This window comes from Salvelinus alpinus, chromosome 28, assembly GCF_045679555.1.
Source record: "Salvelinus alpinus chromosome 28, SLU_Salpinus.1, whole genome shotgun sequence".
NCBI lineage: Eukaryota > Metazoa > Chordata > Actinopteri > Salmoniformes > Salmonidae > Salvelinus > Salvelinus alpinus.
The window spans coordinates 1,197,403-1,217,044 of record NC_092113.1 but is presented as its reverse complement, the minus strand read 5'-3'; the positions used below and the strand labels follow the sequence as shown (position 1 = coordinate 1,217,044).

The window sequence follows — 19,642 nt, the reverse complement described above, 5'->3', positions numbered from 1 at the left end:
TGGGTCAGAAGTTTACATACACTCAATTAGTATTTGGCAGCATTGCCTTTAAATTGTTGACCCATTTGCGACCAAGCTTTAACTTCTTGGAACTATAGGGGGTGCTGTTCTGCATTAGCATATTTGGGTCTCCAAATTAAACTGCCTCGTGCTAAATTCTTGATCGTACAATATGCATATTATTGTTATTATTGGATAGAAAACACTTTCTAGTTTCTATAGAAGTTGGAATTTTGTCTCTGAGTGGTACAGAACAATATCTACAGCACTTTTCATGACAGGGGTCAGATTTCAGAAATTTTTACCCCTGATCTGGAGTCTGTTTTTAAGGCGACAGTGAATGCTATGAAGAAACCGACACTGCCTACGTCTTCCTCTGGGTGTCTGTACGTCATCACGTTTTGAATGGAGTCGATTGCACAATCACAGCCACTATAACACACGAAAACGTAGAAGTACCGCTCTCTCCCTGCATGCGTCATGCGCCAAATGGACATCAGACCTGCCTCCTTCCAAATCGTTTTTTAGAGAGTGATATTTCTCCGGTCATGTTTTCAGTCGTTATAGTTGTTAAAAACATCATAATGTAGTTAATTTGAACCGTTTTATAGCAATTTATATCCGTTTAGTGCGATTCTGAGGAATTTATTTGTCGTGCACTTTCTAGCTTTGGGAACGTTTCGCGGTCTCGGTGCTGATGCTACCACCCCCATGCTTCACGGTTGGGATGGTGTTCTTTGGCTTGCAAGCCTCACCCTTTTTCCTCCAAACATAACGATGGTCATTATGGCCAAACAGTTCTATCTTTGTTTCATCAGACCAGAGGACATTTCTCCAAAAAGTATGATCTTTGTCCCCATGTGCAGTTGCAATCTGTAGTCTGGCTTTTTTTATGGCAGTTTTGGAGCAGTGGCTTCTTCCTTGCTGAGCGGCCTTTCAGGTTATGTCGATATAGGACTCGTTTTACTGTGGATATAGATACTTTTGTAGCTGTTTCCTCCAGCATCTTCACAAGGTCCTTTGCTGTTGTTCTGGGATTGATTTGCACTTTTCGCACCAAAGTACATTCATCTCTAGGAGACAGAACGCGTCTCCTTCCTGAGCGGTATGACGGCTGCGTGGTCCCATGATGTTTATACTTGCGTACTGTTGTTTGTACAGATGAACGTGGTACCTTCAGGCATTTGGAAATTGCTCCCAAGGATGAACCAGACTTGAGGAGGTTTTTTTCTGAGGTCTTGGCTGATTTCTCTTGATTTTCCCTTGATGTCAATCAAAGAGGCACTGAGTTTGAAGGTAAGCCTTGAAATACATCCACAGGTACACCTCCAATTGACTCAAAGTATGTCTATTAGCCTATCAGAAGCTTCTAAAGCCATGACATCGTTTTCTGGAATTTAAACTTCTGACCCACTCGAAATAATCTGTCTGTAAACAATTGTTGGAAAAATTACTTGTGTCATGCACGAAGTAGATGTCCTAACTGACTTCCCAAACTATAGTTCGTTAACAAGAAATTTGTGGAGTGGTTGTAAAACGAGTTTTAATTACTCCAACCTAAGTGTATGTAAACATCCGACTTCAACTGTATGTAGATAGATAGATATATTTACCCCAAAAATATATGGGGGATTGGAAATGGAGATAATTACATTGATGGAAGCTACAATCTATCTGCAATATTAAAGCTGATCCACCGCAACCCCCCCCAAATTTTTTTTTTTTAAACTAATATTGTTGTCTAAAGTGCTGGGAAAGTCGTAAAAAGTTAGGGGGGGTAGTTAATGTGGTTACTAAAACAGCTGTATCAACAGATTAGTAGAATATATTTTTGTTCTCATTTCGGATATGAATAGCAGAGAAGTAGAGGAATATTTCATATACTCTACCTTTTATCGAAGTCGTTGGGAAAGTGGTCAAAATAGCTGATTTGTGTCAAAAGTTACGTTGTTTAGAGTGAATAGATGTTACGGCTGTCGTCTTCCTCCTCCTCCTCGGACGAGGAGAGGAGAGAAGGATCGGTGGACCAATACGCAGCGAGGTAATTAGACATAAATGATATTTATTGAAACACGAAGACGAAATACGAAAACACTTGGAAATTACAAAATAACAAACACGACGTAGACAGACCTGAACATGGAACTTACATAACTACACGCAGAACTCACGAACAGGAACAGACTACATCAAACGAACGAACAGCCAAGACAGTCCCGTGTGGTGCACATACACAGACACGAAAGACACAGGAGACAATCACCCACAAACAAACATTGAGAACAACCTACCTTAATATGACTCTCAATCAGAGGAAATGCCAAACACCTGCCTCTAATTGAGAGCCATACCAGGCAACCCTTTAACCCAACATAGAAACACAACACATAGAAATGCCCACCCCGCTCACGCCCTGACCAATAAACACATACAAAACAAGAGAAAACAGGTCAGGAACGTGACATAACCCCCCCCTTAAGGTGCAAACGCCGGGCGCACCAGCACAAAGTCTAGGGGAGGGTCTGGGTGGGCATCTGACCACGGTGGTGGCTCAGGCTCCGGACGCTGTCCCCACACCACCATAGTCACTCCCCGCTTCTGTATCCCCCTCCCAATGACCACCCTCCAACTAAACCCACCTAAATGAAGGGGCAGCACCGGGATAAGGGCCAGCACCGGGATAAGGGGCAGCACCGGGATAAGGGGCAGCTCCGGGATAAGGGGCGGCAGCTCCGGGCTGAGGGACTCTGGCAGGTCCGGGCTGAGGGACTCTGGCAGGTCCGGGCTGAGGGACTCTGGCAGGTCCTGGCTGGACGGACTCTGGCAGGTCCTGGCTGGACGGACTCTGGCAGGTCCTGGCTGGACGGACTCTGGCAGGTCCTGGCTGGACGGACTCTGGCAGGTCCTGGCTGGACGGCTCTGGCAGGTCCTGGCTGGACGGCTCTGGCAGGTCCTGGCTGGACGGCTCTGGCAGGTCCTGGCTGGACGGCTCTGGCAGGTCCTGGCTGGACGGCTCTGGCTGGTCCTGGCTGGACGGCTCTGGCTGGTCCTGGCTGGACGGCTCTGGCAGGTCCTGGCTGGACGGCTCTGGCAGGTCCTGGCTGGACGGCTCTGGCAGGTCCTGGCTGGACGGCTCTGGCAGGTCCTGGCTGGACCGCTCTGGCAGGTCCTGGCTGGACGGCTCTGGCTGGTCCTGGCTGGACGGCTCTGGCTGGTCCTGGCTGGACGGCTCTGGCTGGTCCTGGCTGGACGACGGCTCAGTCCAGACGAGCAGTTCATGCTGCGTTGGGCAGACTGGCAGTTCAGGCGCCGCTGGGCAGACGGGCAGTTCAGGCGCCGCTGGGCAGACGGGCAGTTCAGGCGCCGCTGGGCAGACGGGCACACCTGTAGGGAGGAGACGGAGAGACAGCCTGGTGCGTGGTATAGGCACTGGCTGCGCTGGAGAGGAGGAAAGCTCTGACAGCGCTGGACAGGTGGGAGCAGCTGGAGAGAGAACCCGGAGAGACAGCCTGGTGCGGGGGGCTGCCACCGGTGGACTGGTACTTGGAGGTGGCACCGGGTATACCGGACCGTGAAGGAGGACACGTGCTCTTGAGCACCAAGCCTCCCCAACCTTACCAGGTTGAATGGTCCCCGTAGCCCTGCCAGTGCGGCGAGGTGGAATAACCCGCACTGGGCTATGCAGGCGAACCGGGGACACCACCTGTAAGGCTGGTGCCATGTACGCCGGCCCGAGGAGACGTACTGGAGGCCAGATACGTTGGGCCGGCTTCATGACATCCGGCTCGATGCCCAACCTAGCCCTCCCAGTGCGGCAAGGTGGAATAGCCCGCACTGGGCTAAGCACGCGTACTGGGGACACCGTGCGCTTTACCGCATAACACGGTGTCTGACCAGTACGACGCCCTCTCACTCCACGGTAAGCACGGGGAGTTGGCTCAGGTATCCTACCCGGCTTTGCCACACTCCTCGTGTGCCCCCCCCCAAGAAATTTTTGGGTCTGACTCTCGGGCTCCCAACCGCGTCGCCGCGCTGCCTCCTCATACCAGCGCCTCTCTGCCTTCGCTGCCTCCAGCTCCGCCTTGGGACGGCGATATTCCCCTGGCTGAGCCCAGGGTCCTTTGCCGTCCAGGATCTCCTCCCATGTCCATGAGTCCTGGTTGCTCTGTTGAGCTCTCCCCCGCCGCTTGGTCCTAGTTAGGTGGGTGATTCTGTTACGGCTGTCGTCTTCCTCCTCCTCCTCGGACGAGGAGAGGAGAGAAGGATCGGTGGACCAATACGCAGCGAGGTAATTAGACATAAATGATATTTATTGAAACACGAAGACGAAATACGAAAACACTTGGAAATTACAAAATAACAAACACGACGTAGACAGACCTGAACATGGAACTTACATAACTACACGCAGAACTCACGAACAGGAACAGACTACATCAAACGAACGAACAGCCAAGACAGTCCCGTGTGGTGCACATACACAGACACGAAAGACACAGGAGACAATCACCCACAAACAAACATTGAGAACAACCTACCTTAATATGACTCTCAATCAGAGGAAATGCCAAACACCTGCCTCTAATTGAGAGCCATACCAGGCAACCCTTTAACCCAACATAGAAACACAACACATAGAAATGCCCACCCCGCTCACGCCCTGACCAATAAACACATACAAAACAAGAGAAAACAGGTCAGGAACGTGACAATAGAATAGAATGCTGGGAGACACAATGTCACAATGAGCCCTGTACAATGTTGAGGAAATCCCATGAAAGATTGACAAAAAGCTTAATAGTTTAAAAAGTTGATAATAAATCAATAAATTGTATACAAGCAACTTAATCCAGAACGGTGTCACGAACGTCGTCTGGAGAAAGGGAGGAGGACCAAGGTGCAGCATGGTAAGTGTTCATATTTTTTATAAAACAACTGAACACTGAACAAAACAACAAAACGTCAAACGAACAGTCCTGTAAGGTGACGAAAAACACTAAACAGAAAATAATCACCCACCACTCAAAATGGGAAAACAGGCTACCTAAGTATAGCTCCCAATCAGAGACAACGATAGACAGCTGCCTCTGATTGGGAACCACACCAGGCCAAACACATAGAAACACAACAACATAGAAAAAAGAACATTGACTCCCCACCCTAGTCACACCCTGGCCTAATGAAAGAGATTTGTGTCTGTTCAAATCTGGTATCAGGACAAAATGTGATTCAGAGTCACCGAATATACTTTAAGTATTTTAATTAAACTCAAGTGATAAATGGTAAATGCAATTTTCGTATATACGGGTTCACTGTATCACCGCGCAGGGTAGATCAGAGAACTGTGGAATGTGCTCAAACAACAGTTTTTATACTATGACAGCTTTAGTTCCAACCCGTCCGTTGGCCTATCATAGTAGAGGCTGAGCGCGGTTTAAACTTTGCTCAGCCTATCGCTGGCACTCAGACTTGTCCAAGTCCCTTGGTGCTCACATCTGTCCACATCTGGTTGTTGGGTAGATTAGATCCGTCTTGTGTCTCCCCGTCGATTCTACACTCAAACAGTTCCTAATATGGTATTGTCCAGTGCCCTACCCTCCCTGGTTGGCTTAGAGATATGCACCCCTCCCCTCTCCAGATTGACCACAGCTTTTGTAGCAAGTCACTCTGTTGCTCAGTCTTTACACACACACACACATCTGCATTGTTTGTGTGTGTGTATAACAAAACAATATTCATCTTCATACAATATGGTAGCAGGCTATAGTGCATAAACATAAATCCTAACACTAACCAAAATAGAGAATAAAAAGCCTCTCTATAGCCAGGGCGTGACAACCGGTCTACAAGTTTTAAAGTCTGCACAGAGTTTCTAGCTAAAACGGTGTAAGAGGAGTAGCGTTCCAAATAATAAGAAGAAGTATGATGTAGATTTAAAGTGGGACGTTTGCTGTCACAAGTCCCATTAATTAGGGCCTTATCTGTGGTCCTCAGGTAGCATTACCAACTGATTAGGAGTCACTGAGCAGTGCCACGCCACCACGCCTTTTGGATAGTGATGTGCAGTTATCAAACGATTCCTTCTTTTTGAACTACTCTTTTCACTGACTCGAGAGTCATGATTTGTTTTTCTGAGTGATTTGTTCATTTTAGTCGTTCGTTTGACCTGCTGGCCGCACACGCTCCTCCGGCTTAGCGGCTCCAGAGACGTGCTCTGACCAACAACTGAGCATAGAGAACAAAAATACATGTTTAAAACTAATAATTGATCCCATGGTGCATGAATGTATGCAATTAATTGATTATTGAATGTTATGGACATAGCTTTGTAGAACAAAAACATATATAGCCTCTGCTCAACAAACTTGAACTTGGGAACAAATTGTTTGGGGGGCTACAAATGATATTGTACCTATCACCCTCACGGCAAGAAATGCATTCCGCCAAAAGTCATTCGCAATCTAGTCTAGTTGCGGCCACAACTAGATCTTGTTTGAAATAGATCAATACATCATCTTATTTGTATGCCGAGCAATCAACAAATGTACATTGTTTAAAGCACACTTTTACAAGTCTCATACACAAATGACAAATCCAGTAAGCACCCTATGGTTAACGACATGTGAACGAGAGACGATTAGTTGTCAGAGAGACGAATTTCCCTTCACTACTGTTGGGCCCTGAGAGGGTCCCCTCTGCACTTACTACTCACCAGATTACGCACACGCACACGCACACGCACACGCACAGCTCCAGGCATATACACTGGAAACACAAACGGAAGAGTCACTTTACCCCTACCTACATGTACAAATTATCTCGACTAACCTGTACCCCTGCACATTGACTTTTTCAACGTTTTGTTACGTTACAGCCTTATTCTAAATTGTTAATCTTTCCCTCATTCCTGACTAGTCTTCCCTGCCGCTGAAGAATATCCCCACAGCATGATGCTGCCACCACCATACTTCACTGTAGGGATGGTGCCAGGTTTCCTCCAGATGTGACGCTTGGCATTCAGGCCAAATTGTTTAATCTTGGTTTCATCAGACCAGAGAATCTTGTTTCTCATAGTCAGAGTCTTTCGGTGCCTTTTGGCGAACTCCAAACGGGCTGTCATGGGCCTTTTACTGAGAAGTGGCTTCCGTCTGGCCACTCGACCATAAAGGCCTGATGGGAGAACCTTCCAGAAGGACAGCACTCCACCAATCTCCACAGAGGAACGCTGGAACTCTGTCAGACTGACCATCGGGTTCTTGGTCACCTCCCTGACCAAGGCCCTTCTCCCCCGATTGCTCAGTTTTGCCAGTCGGCCAGCTCTAGGAACATTCTTGGTGATTCCAAACTTCTTCCATTTAAGAATGATGGCGGCCACTGTGTTCTTGGGGACCTTCAATGCTGCAGACATTATTTAGTACCCTTCCTCAGATCTGTGTCTCAACACAACCCTGTTTCAGAGCTCTATGTACAATTCCTTGAACCTCGTGGCTTGGTTTTTGCTTTGACATGCACTGTCAACTGTGTGACCTTATATAGACAGGTGTGTAACTTTTCAAATCATGTCCAATCAATTGAATTTACCACAGGTGGACTCCAATCAAGTTTTAGAAAAATCTCAAGGATGATCAATGGAAACAGGATGCACCTGAGCTCAATTGCGAGTCTCATAGCAAAGAGTCTGAATACTTATGTAAATAAGGAATTTCTGTTTTCACTTTGTCATTGTGGGGTATTTATTGTGTGTTGATTGATGAGGATTTATTTTTATTTGATCGATTTTATAATAAGGCTGTAGCGTAACAAAATGTGGGAAAATACCAGGGGTCTGAATACTTTCCAAATGCACTGTAGCCTCTTTATTGTTATTTTATTGTGTTACTTTTATTTTATACTTTAGTTTATTTTGTATATATTATCTTAACTCTATTTCTTCAACTGCATTGTTGGTTAAGGGCTTGTAAGTAAGCATTTCACGGTTTTCGGCGCATGTGCCAAATAACATTTGATTTGATTTATTGTTTGAGCTCAATCATCTCTCTTTTTTGTTATGTCACACTTTTTTTGTCTCTCCGTGACTTCTTCTCTCTCCCTCTGTCCTGAGATCTATTTTCTTCAGTGTCTCTCTGTATCCATCTCTTTCCCTTTCTCCAGATATCTTGTTCTCTCTCCGTTCAACTCTTCCCTGATCTGTTCAGTATTTGTCTCTATCTAGCCATCTCTCTCTCTCCCCATGACTAGCTCTATCTTTCTTTGGCTAACTACCCCTCTCTCTTTTAATGATTGCCTCTCTCTAATACCATCCCTCATGCTCTACCTCCTTTTTTTTACTTTGTCCTTCTCGCCTTCTTCCTGACACCCCACAACTTTCTCTCTCTTCTGTCTTGTTTATTTACTGTCCCCTTCCCCTCTCACAGGCACCCTTCTACTCCTCTCATTCTCTATCTCTCATGATTCCATTCTTACGAGCGTAATTCCCCCTCCTTCTTTTCCCACCTCTCTCCATATCTGTCCCTTTCATTCTCTCTCCACTCTCCATTCTCACCCCCCTTCCTGCCCTCTCTGTCTTCCTGCCTCTCCCCCTCTCTCTCTCCTCATTGTCATTCTGCCTTGTGGTTTTGTGAAATGCCCTACCTGCAATGAGCTTTAGCAGAGATGGTTGGTCTGCCTGCCCAAACATATAAATGATTAATCCTTTATTTAGCTGATGCCCTTTTCTCCTCTGGGGCTTTGGCACCCAGCTGAAAGGGCAGATTAAATAAGCAACACAGATTGGGTATACATAAACCACTGATCCAGGGTCAGCTATTTTTTCACCCATCGAACGGGTATGGTTATTTGGAGGTAGTGTCATCTGATCCTAGATCTGTGGTTAAGGGAAACTTCTATGTCAAGCCTGCAGATTATTCACACCTTAGATATAAATATTGAAACTATTGATTGCTGTGATCTTCATCAAGGATGTTGATTAGATTGATGAGGCGTCAGTTTAGTTCAAGGTTGCATTGTGTATGTTGTCATGATCGATCATCAGCCAAATAGCTAAGAAACTGTTTGGAACCATCCTCCCAAAGTTCATATTCATACGGAAGTTTGGCATAAGGATGGAGCATCACAAACAATATATTATTAAGATCAGGCACCACATGCTAAAATTACAATTTTGAGATTTTGGGATATTTTGGTCCATTAATATTAGTATTTTCAAAAAGTAGAAGTAAAAATGTCAAAAATTTATGAAAGTGTATACTTTTGTTGCTTAATTATACTACTCTCAAAAAAATTTATTGAAGTGTCACCACCTGTAAATGGACATACATGCATAATTTCAAAGCTCACTACATTGAATCACACATCATTTCATAGAGAATGTTACGAACTCATTATGTAGTAACTTAGTTTGGAGAGATGGTGATTGGGTCTAAATAGGTGTTTATCATTTGGTAGTCTAAATTCAGTGTACTTATCTTTAACTGCCATTTTCCAAAAGGCAGACTCTTCCCACATGCCAACAAATTTTTCTCAGCCTCAGAACCATCTGCATTCATCAAATGTTGTGTATTTCTCATTAGACATGTTCTCCAGACTTACACTTAGGGAATTGTTCCGGCGCCGACAGAGATGGCCGCCTCGCTTCGCGTTCCTAGGAAACTATGCAGTATTTTGTTTTTTTACGTGTTATTTCTTACATCATCCAAGGTGGCTTAGCAGTTCAGACGTCTTTTTCCGTATTGTCGTGTCGTGTCCTGTATATATATATATTTACACCTTTTCTTCGCATATCTTTTATTTATTTTATTATCCAAGAACTCAACTACAAACGCTTTCCTGCAAAAACTTTCCTGCAACCCGCTTCACCAATTACAAAAAGTATTATTTACCTCAATCTGAAAATCCATCGTGGAAGCTAGCCAGGGGCTAATTCAGAAGCTAGCCTGAAAGCTAACCAGAAGCTACTCCGATAGCTAGCCAGAAGCTAATCTGTAGCTGCCCCGAAATTAGCCGGTTTGCTGGCTAGCGTTGGTGTTTCAGCTGCCCACGTTTTGTGGTCATCAGCTATTCCTTTAGCTCGATAATCTACCGGCACTTTTGTGCAACGCGACTCGGACCGGAGCATTCCGGGACTTTTTTCTCTCAGTTTCCCCGGATTCCAGCCGCAGGCTCTGGACACTTGCACCTTGATTTCGCAGCTAGCTAGCTGCAAACCGTGTGAACTTTTGGCTTACGTCGACCCCGGAGCAAACTCAAATCATGCTGGAGCTAGCCAGCTGAGGAGTTCCATCACCATCCGGACCCGTTTCTTTTGTTGCTGCTGCAGATACGGAACCCCACCGGGCCTTCACGACTGACTGCCGCGACTGACTGCCGACGTTATCTGCCCGAGGGATTTATCCAACCGGCACCTCCGTCCCGACGTTACCTGAACGCTCATCTGAGGCCCGCTAATCGTTAGCTGTCTTATCGGCTGCTATCTGAACAAAACCCCACTACACGGAACCCCACTAACCTACCGACGGAAACGCACGAGGTATCTACAAACAGACCTCCATCCTATGCTGCTACCGATAGCCATATACCCGGCCAGCTGTCTGGATCGCCACGACCCCAACCAACCTCTACTCACTGGACCCTTATTGATCACTCGATTAAGCATGCCTCTCCTTAATGTAAATATGCCTTGTCCATTGCTGTTCTGGTTAGTGTTTATTGGCTTATTTCACTGTAGAGATTCTAGCCCTGCTCTCTATACCATATCCAACCTCTCAGTTCCACCACCCACATATGCGATGACATCACCTGGTTTCAATGATGTTTCTAGAGACAATATCTCTCTCATCATCACTCAATACCTAGGTTTACCTCCACTGTATTCACATCCTACCATACCTTTGTCTGTACATTATTCCTTTAAACTATTTTATCGCCCCCAGAAACTTCCTTTTACTCTCTGCTCTAGTAGCTCTAGGCGACCAATTCTCATAGCTTTTAGCCGTACCCTTATCCTACTCCTCCTCTGTTCCTCTGGTGATGTAGAGGTGAATCCAGGCCCTGCAGTACCTGGCTCCACTCCTATTCCCCAGGCGCTCTCTTTTGATGACTTCTGTAACCGTAATAGCCTTGGCTTCATGCATGTTAACATTAGAAGCCTCCTCCCTAAGTTTGCTTTGTTCACTGCTTTAGCACACTCTACCAACCCGGATGTTTTAGCCGTGTCTGAATCCTGGCTTAGAAAGACCACCAAAAATTCAGACATTTTCATCCCCAATTACAAGATTTTCAGACAAGATAGAACGGCCAAAGGGGGCGGTGTTGCAATCTACTGCAAAGACTGCCTGCAGAGTTCTGTTATACTATCCAGGTCTGTTCCCAAACAATTTGAACTTCTACTTTTAAAAATCCACCTCTCTAAAAACAAGTCTCTCACCGTTGCCGCCTGCTATAGACCACCCTCTGCCCCCAGCTGTGCTCTGGACACTATATGTGAACTGATTGCCCCCCATCTATCTTCAGAGCTCGTGCTGCTAGGCGACCTAAATTTGAACATGCTCAACACCCCAGCCACCCTACAATCTAAGCTTGATGCCCTCAATCTCACACAAATTATCAATGAACCTACCAGGTACCACCCCAATTCCGTAAACACGGGTACCCTCATAGATATCATCCTAACAAACTTGCCCTCCAAATACACCTCTGCTGTTTTCAACCAAGATCTCAGCGATCACTGCCTCATTGCCTGCATCCGTAATGGGTCAGCGGTCAAACGACCTCCACTCATCACTGTCAAACGCTCCCTGAAACACTTCAGCGAGCAGGCCTTTCTAATCGACCTGGCCGGGGTATCCTGGAAGGATATTGATCTCATCCCGTCAGTAGAGGATGCCTGGTCATTTTTTTTAAATGCCTTCCTCACCATCTTGAATAAGCATGCCCCATTCAAGAAATTTAGAACCAGGAACAGATATAGCCCTTGGTTCTCTCCTGACCTGACTGCCCTTAACCAACAGAAAAACATCCTATGGCGTTCTGCATTAGCATCGAACAGCCCCCGTGATATGCAACTTTTCAGGGAAGCCAGAAACCAATATACACAGGCAGTTAGAACAGCCAAGGCTAGCTTTTTCAAGCAGAAATTTGCTTCCTGCAACACAAATTCAAAAAGGTTCTGGGACACCGTAAAGTCCATGGAGAATAAGAACACCTCCTCCCAGCTTCCAACCGCTCTGAAGATAGGAAACACTGTCACCACCGACAAATCCACTATAATTGAGAATTTCAATAAGCATTTTTCTACGGCTGGCCATGCTTTCCACCTGGCTACCCCTACCCCGGACAACAGCACTGCCCTCCCCTCTGCTACTCGCCCAAGCCTTCCCCATTTCTCTTTCTCCCAAATACAGTCAGCTGATGTTCTAAATGAGCTGCAAAATCTGGACCCTTACAAATCAGCCGGGCTAGATAATCTGGACCCTTTCTTTCTAAAACTATCTGCTGAAATTGTTGCCACCCCTATTACTAGCCTCTTCAACCTCTCTTTCGTGTCGTCTGAGATCCCCAAAGATTGGAAAGCAGCTGCGGTTATCCCGCTCTTCAAAGGGGGGGACACCCTTGACCCTAACTGCTACAGACCTATATCTATCCTACCCTGCCTTTCTAAGGTCTTCGAAAGCCAAGTCAACAAACAGATTACCGACCATTTCGAATCACACCACACCTTCTCCGCTATGCAATCTGGTTTCAGAGCTGGTCATGGGTGCACCTCAGCCACGCTCAAGGTCATAAACGATATCGTAACCGCCATCGATAGGAAACAATACTGTGCAGCCGTATTCATTGACCTGGCCAAGGCTTTTGACTCTGTCAATCACCACATCCTCATTGGCAGACTCGACAGCCTTGGTTTCTCTAATGATTGCCTCGCCTGGTTCACCAACTACTTCTCTGATCGAGTTCAGTGTGTCAAATCGGAGGGTCTGTTGTCCGGGCCTCTGGCAGTCTCTATGGGGGTGCCACAGGGTTCAATTCTTGGACCGACTCTCTTCTCTGTTTACATCAATGATGTCGCTCTTGCTGCTGGTGATTCTCTGATCCACCTCTACGCAGACGACACTATTCTGTATACTTCTGGCCCTTCTTTTGACACTGTGTTAACAACCCTCCAGGCGAGCTTCAATGCCATACAACTCTCCTTCCGTGGCCTCCAACTGCTCTTAAATACAAGTAAAACCAAATGCATGCTCTTCAACCGATCGCTGCCTGCTCCTGCCCGCCTGTCCAACATCACTACTTTGGACGGCTCTGACTTAGAATATGTGGACAACTACAAATACCTAGGTGTCTGGTTAGACTGTAAACTCTCCTTCCAGACCCACATCAAACATCTCCAATCCAAAGTCAAATCTAGAATTGGCTTCCTATTCCGCAACAAAGCATCCTTTACTCATGCTGCCAAACATACCCTTGTAAAACTGACCATCCTACCAATCCTCGACTTCGGTGATGTCATTTACAAAATAGCCTCCAAAACCCTACTCAATAAATTGGATGCAGTCTATCACAGTGCCATCCGTTTTGTCACCAAAGCCCCATATACTACCCACCACTGCGACCTGTACACTCTCGTTGGCTGGCCCTCGCTTCATACTCGTCGCCAAACCCACTGGTTCCAGGTCATCTACAAGACCCTGCTAGGTAAAGTCCCCCCTTATCTCAGCTCGCTGGTCACCATAGCAGCACCTACCTGTAGCACGCGCTCCAGCAGGTATATCTCTCTAGTCACCCCCAAAACCAATTCTTCCTTTGGACGCCTCTCCTTCCAGTTCTCTGCTGCCAATGACTGGAACGAACTACAAAAATCTCTGAAACTGGAAACACCTATCTCCCTCACTAGCTTTAAGCACCAGCTGTCAGAGCAGCTCATAGATTACTGCACCTGTACATAACCCATCTACAATTTAGCCCAAACAACTACCTCTTTACCTACTGTATTTATTTATTAATTTATTTTGCTCCTTTGCACCCCATTATTTCTGTCTCTACTTTGCACTTTCTTCCACTGCAAACCAACCATTCCAGTGTTTTTTAGTTTTTATTTTACTTGCTGTGTTGTACTCACTTCGCCTCCATGGCCTTTTTATATTTTTATTTATTTATACATATATTTGTTTGCCTTCACCTCCCTTATCTCACCTCACTTGCTCACATTGTATATAGACTTATTTTTTTTTCACTGTATTATTGACTATATGTTTGTTTTACTCCATGTGTAACTATGTGTTGTTGTATGTGTCGAACTGCTTTGCTTTATCTTGGCCAGGTCGCAATTGTAAATGAGAACGTGTTCTCAATTTGCCTACCTGGTTAAATAAAGGTTAAATAAAAATAAATAAAAAACATTGGTACCCCAGGTAATCTTAGGTTTTATTACATACAGTCGGGAGGAACTACTGGATATAAGAGCAACTTACCATCATTCCAGGAATAAGACTTTCCCGAAGCGGTTCCTCTGTTTTGCCCACCACCCAGGACAATGGATCGGATCCCAGCCGGCGAACCAAAACAACATCGCCGTAAAAGGGGCAGACGAAGCGGTCTTCTGGTCAGGCTCCGGAGACAGGCACATCGCACACCGCTCCCGAGCACACTACTCGCCAATGTCCAGTCTCTTGACAACAAGGTTGATGAAATCCGAGCAAGGGTAGCATTCCAGAGAGACATAAGAGACTGTAACGTTCTTTGCTTCACGGAAACATAGCTCACTCGAGACACGCTATCGGAGTCGGTACAGCCAGCTGGTTTCTTCATGCATCGCGCCGACAGAAACAAGCATCTTTCTGGTAAGAAGAGGGGCGGGGGGGGTATGCCTTATAATTAACGAGACGTGGTGTGATCATAACAACATACAGGAACTCAAGTCCTTCTGTTCACCTGACTTAGAATTCCTCGCAATCAAATGTCGACCGCATTATCTACCAAGAGAATTCTCTTTGATTATAATCACAGCCGCATATTTTCCCCCCCAAGCAGACACATCGATGGCCCTGAACGAACTTTATTTGACTCTATGTAAACTGGAAACCACGTATCCTGAGGCTGCATTCATTGTAGCTGGGAATTTTAACAAGGCTAATCTGAAAACAAGACTCCCTAAATTCTATCAGCATATCAATTGTGCTACCAGGGCTGGTAAAACCCTAGATCATTGTTATTCTAACTTCCGCGACGCATATAAGGCCCTCCCCTGCCCTCCTTTTGGAAAAGCTGACCACGACTCCATTTTGTTGCTCCCAGCCTATAGATAGAGACTAAAACAGGAAGCTCCCGCTCTCAGGTCTGTTCAACGCTGGTCCGACCAATCTGATTCCACGCTTCAAGATTGCTTCGATCACGTGGACTGGGATATGTTCCGCACTGCGTCAAACAACAACATTGACGAATACGCTGATTCGGTGAGCGAGTTTAATAGCAAGTGCATCGGCGATGTCGTACCCACAGCAACTATTAAAACATTCCCAAACCAGAAACCGTGGATAGATGGCAGCATTCGCGCGAACCTGAAAGCGCGAACCACTGCTTTTAACCAGGGCAAGGTGACCGGAAACATGACCGAATACAAACAGTGTAGCTATTCCCTCCGCAAGGCAATCAAACAAGCTAAGCGTCAGTATAGAGACAAAGCAGAGTCGACGCAATCGCAACCACACTGCACACTACCCTAACCCATCTGGACAAGAGGAATACCTATGTGAGAATGCTGTTCATCGACTACAGCTCAGCATTTAACACCATAGTACCCTCCAAACTCGTCATCAAGCTCAAGACCCTAGGTCTCGACCCCGCCCTGTGCAACTGGGTACTGGACTTCCTGATGGGCCGCCACCAGGTGGTGAGAGTAGGTAACAACATCTCCACCCCGCTGATCCTCAACACTGGGGCCCCACAAGGGTGCGTTCTGAGCCCTCTCCTGTACTCCCTGTTCACCCACGACTGCGTGGCCATGCACGCCTCCAACTCAATCATCAAGTTTGCAGATGGTAGTGGTAGACTTGATTACCAACAACGACGAGACGGCCTACAGGGAGGAGGTGAGGGCCCTCGGAGTGTGGTGTCAGGAAAATAACCTCTCACTCAACGTCAACAAAACAAAGGCGATGATCGTGGACTTCAGGAAACAGCAGAGGGAGCACCCCGCTATCCACATCGACGGGATAGTAGTGGAGAGAGTAGAAAGTTTTAAGTTCCTCGGCGTACACATCACGGACAAACTGAAATGGTCCAACCACACAGGCAGCGTTGTGAAGAAGGCTCAACAACGCCTCTTCAACCTCAGGAGGCTGAAGAAATGTGGCTTGTCATCAAAAACACTCACAAACTTTTACAGATGCACAATAGAGAGCATCCTGTCGGGCTGTATCACCGCCTGGTATGGCAACTGCTCCGCCCACAACCGTAAGGCTCTCCAGAGGGTAGTGAGGTCTGCACAATGCATCACCGGGGGCAAACTACCTGCCCTCCAGGACACCTACACCACCCGATGTCACAGGAAGGCCATAAAGATCATCAAGGACAACAGCCACCCGAGCCACTGACTGTTCACCCTGCTATCATCCAGAAGGCGAGGTCAGTACAGGTGCATCAAAGCAGGGACCGAGAGACTGAAAAACAGCTTCTATCTCAAGGCCATCAGACTGTTAAACAGCCACCACTAACATTGAGTGGCTGCTGTCAACATACTGACTCAACTCCAGCCACTTTAATAATGGAAAATTGATGAAAAAAATGTATCACTAGCCACAATGCCACTTATATAATGTTTACATACCCTACATCACTCATCTTATATGTATATACTGTACTCTATACCATCTACTGCATCTTGCCATCTTTATGTAATACATGTATCACTAGCCACTTAAACAATGCCACTTTTATATGTTTACATACCCTACATTACTCATCTCATATGTATATACTGTACTCTATACCATCTACTGCATCTTGCCTATGCCGTTCTGTACCATCACTCATTCATATATTTTCATGTACATATTCTTCATCACTTTACACTTGTGTGTATAAGGTAGTTGTTGTGAAATTGTTCGGTTAGATTACTCGTTGGTTATTACTGCATTGTCGGAACTAGAAGCACAAGCATTTCGCTACACTCGCATTAACATCTGCTAACCATGTGTATGTGACAAATAAAAATGTATTTGATTTGTTGATATGATGTCAAAGTTTTATTCTAGATTACATTTTCTTTTTTTTTAAAGCACCCAAAGTGCAATTTACATACCTTTCTTTTGTATTTTACAATTAGAAAGATGAAAAAACGTAATTATCCACAATCTGCTATGTGTAAGTCCTGGAGTGTCTTAACAAAATGAAACCAAAAGGCTGAAACATTTATTTGAGTGCTGTGCAAATACTGTAGATGCATATTTCATGAGATGTCATTTCCTATTTTAATACAATATTTCAGAAGAATTTGTAATGCAAAAAAGTATTACATTTGTGTCCACATTCAACTGGTAAAAGTTGACTGTGATATGATTAAAGGGGTGTAATTACCCTATGAGGGTGTGGTGCCTTGCCTTAAACTATTTAACTAAGAATCATCACTCTGCAGCTGAGGGCTAAAATAGATGTAACTGCTCCATTTTATAATAGTGTTCTCTCCCCTCTGTCTCCTCTCAGACCATGCTGACAGCTATCTCCATGAGTGCTATCGCAACAAACGGAGTGGTGCCAGGTGAGTGTGTATCACAGGCACACCTTGGTGCGTGCATGAATGGAAGGTCTGGGTGACGCATGGCAATCTTGTTGTTTTTTCCAACCAGTTAGGTTTTCACATCTGATATGGCTCTGGTCTGTGATAGGACAGTTAATGCTAGCATGGCTAAATCAGAACCACACTGTACTAGCACCCCTTCTATCGTCTGTACAAAGTATGAAAGTGTTGAAGTGGGAAAGTGTGAAACATCAGAAACCTTTCTATTTCTATTCGGAAACTCAAACTATTCTGTGCCTATCCATAGAGGCATGATACTGTATAGAAAGGCTAGGGCTTTTTTCCTGATAAGCTCTATCTAACATGCCTAAGCAATGTTTATGCAGCACTATGTTTCTGTTGACAAACTACTACTTCTGCATATTCAAGCCCGAAGTCTTTAGACTTATGTGCAGACCTGGGGTTTATCATTGAAAACAATATTGCTGAGATAGAGCCGAAAGAGGAATGCCAATGGTTGTGTTTGTGTTTGTGTCTTTCAGCCGGAGGCTCCTACTACATGATCTCCCGTTCCCTTGGCCCTGAGTTTGGCGGAGCTGTCGGAATTTGCTTCTATCTGGGAACTACTTTTGCAGGTGCAATGTACATCCTTGGTGCCATCGAACTTCTGCTGGTAAGGAAAGATGATTGCTATTATTTTATTGTTTTATTTGCTATCTTTTTTCTTTCCCCCCGTGCCTTGTGTCCGGCGTTTTATTTTGGGGGCGAGACCACATGCAACATTGATGAATGCAGGACCCTAGGAGGATGTTTGTTCTTCTGCCTACAGATTGTGGTGCAATAGATTATGCCAAAAATTATCCATTAAATACAATCAATTATGTTGATATCTTTTCATTTTAGACAAATTTGAAACGTTGTTGCAATTCCTGATAATATCTCAATTATAATTGATTAATCCAGCAAGCTGTCACACTCACAGCAAACTGTTCATTTGTTAGTGCCTTGTCTCTGCCATTATAATGATATAAAAGAAATCCATTATCCACTACATTTATATGATTTCGACAATGTTTGAGATAATATCTGATTTCTATTCCCACACCCTCTCACTCACTCCCTGCTTCCTTTTTTCTCCTCATCCTTTTCTGTCGCTCGCTCCCACTTTCCCTCCATCCTCGTCCCACCATCTGTCATTTTTAACACACCCTTTCTCTCCCTCCATCCTATTCTTACTCTCTTTTCTCTTCCTCTCTCCTTTTCCCTCCACCTCCCTTTCTCTCTCTCCCTCCATCTTTCCCTTCTCCAGATCTACATCCTCCCCCAGGCAGCCATTTTTAAGATGGAGGGTCTGGAGGGGGCTGATATGGAGGCAGCGATGCTGAACAACATGCGTGTATACGGCACCATTGTGCTCAGTTTCATGGCCACGGTGGTGTTTGTGGGGGTCAAATATGTCAACAAGCTGGCTCTGGTCTTCCTGGCCTGCGTCATTCTGTCCATCCTGGCTGTCTATGCTGGGGTCATCAAGACGGCCTTTGAACCCCCTGTTTTCCCGTAAGTTTGACCTGACTGAGCCTTGTGCTGGTGCATGCTGGTGTCCTTTACATGCTCTCCCATACACATTGGTGCTTCCAAAACCTTTTCCTGCTGTTGCTCACTTACACCCAAACCAGACAATGACCCTCAACATGGGGGCCCCTCAGGGGTGCGTGCAAAGTCCCATCCTGTACTCGCTGTTCACTCACGACTGCATGGCCGCACACGACTCCAACACCATCATTAAGTTTGCTGACGACACAACGGTGGTTGAGCTGATCACCAACGACGATGAGACGGCCTATACAGAGAAGGTTAGTGACCTGGCAGTGTGGTGCCAGGACAACAACCTCACCATTAACATCAGCAACACAA

The 19,642-nt window shown here is 45.7% G+C and overlaps 1 protein-coding gene across 2 annotated transcripts in view; it reads left to right on the top strand.

Moving 5' to 3' along the window:
- Positions 1 to 19,642, top strand: part of LOC139556932 (solute carrier family 12 member 5-like) — a 109,337-nt gene that overhangs the window by 57,045 nt on the left and 32,650 nt on the right. For both annotated transcript variants that reach the window (XM_071371090.1, XM_071371089.1), the window contains exons 5-7: positions 17,695 to 17,749; positions 18,271 to 18,401; positions 19,038 to 19,285. In XM_071371090.1, coding sequence (XP_071227191.1) covers positions 17,695 to 17,749; positions 18,271 to 18,401; positions 19,038 to 19,285 — 434 coding nt within the window. The remainder of the gene's footprint in view (positions 1 to 17,694; positions 17,750 to 18,270; positions 18,402 to 19,037; positions 19,286 to 19,642) is intronic.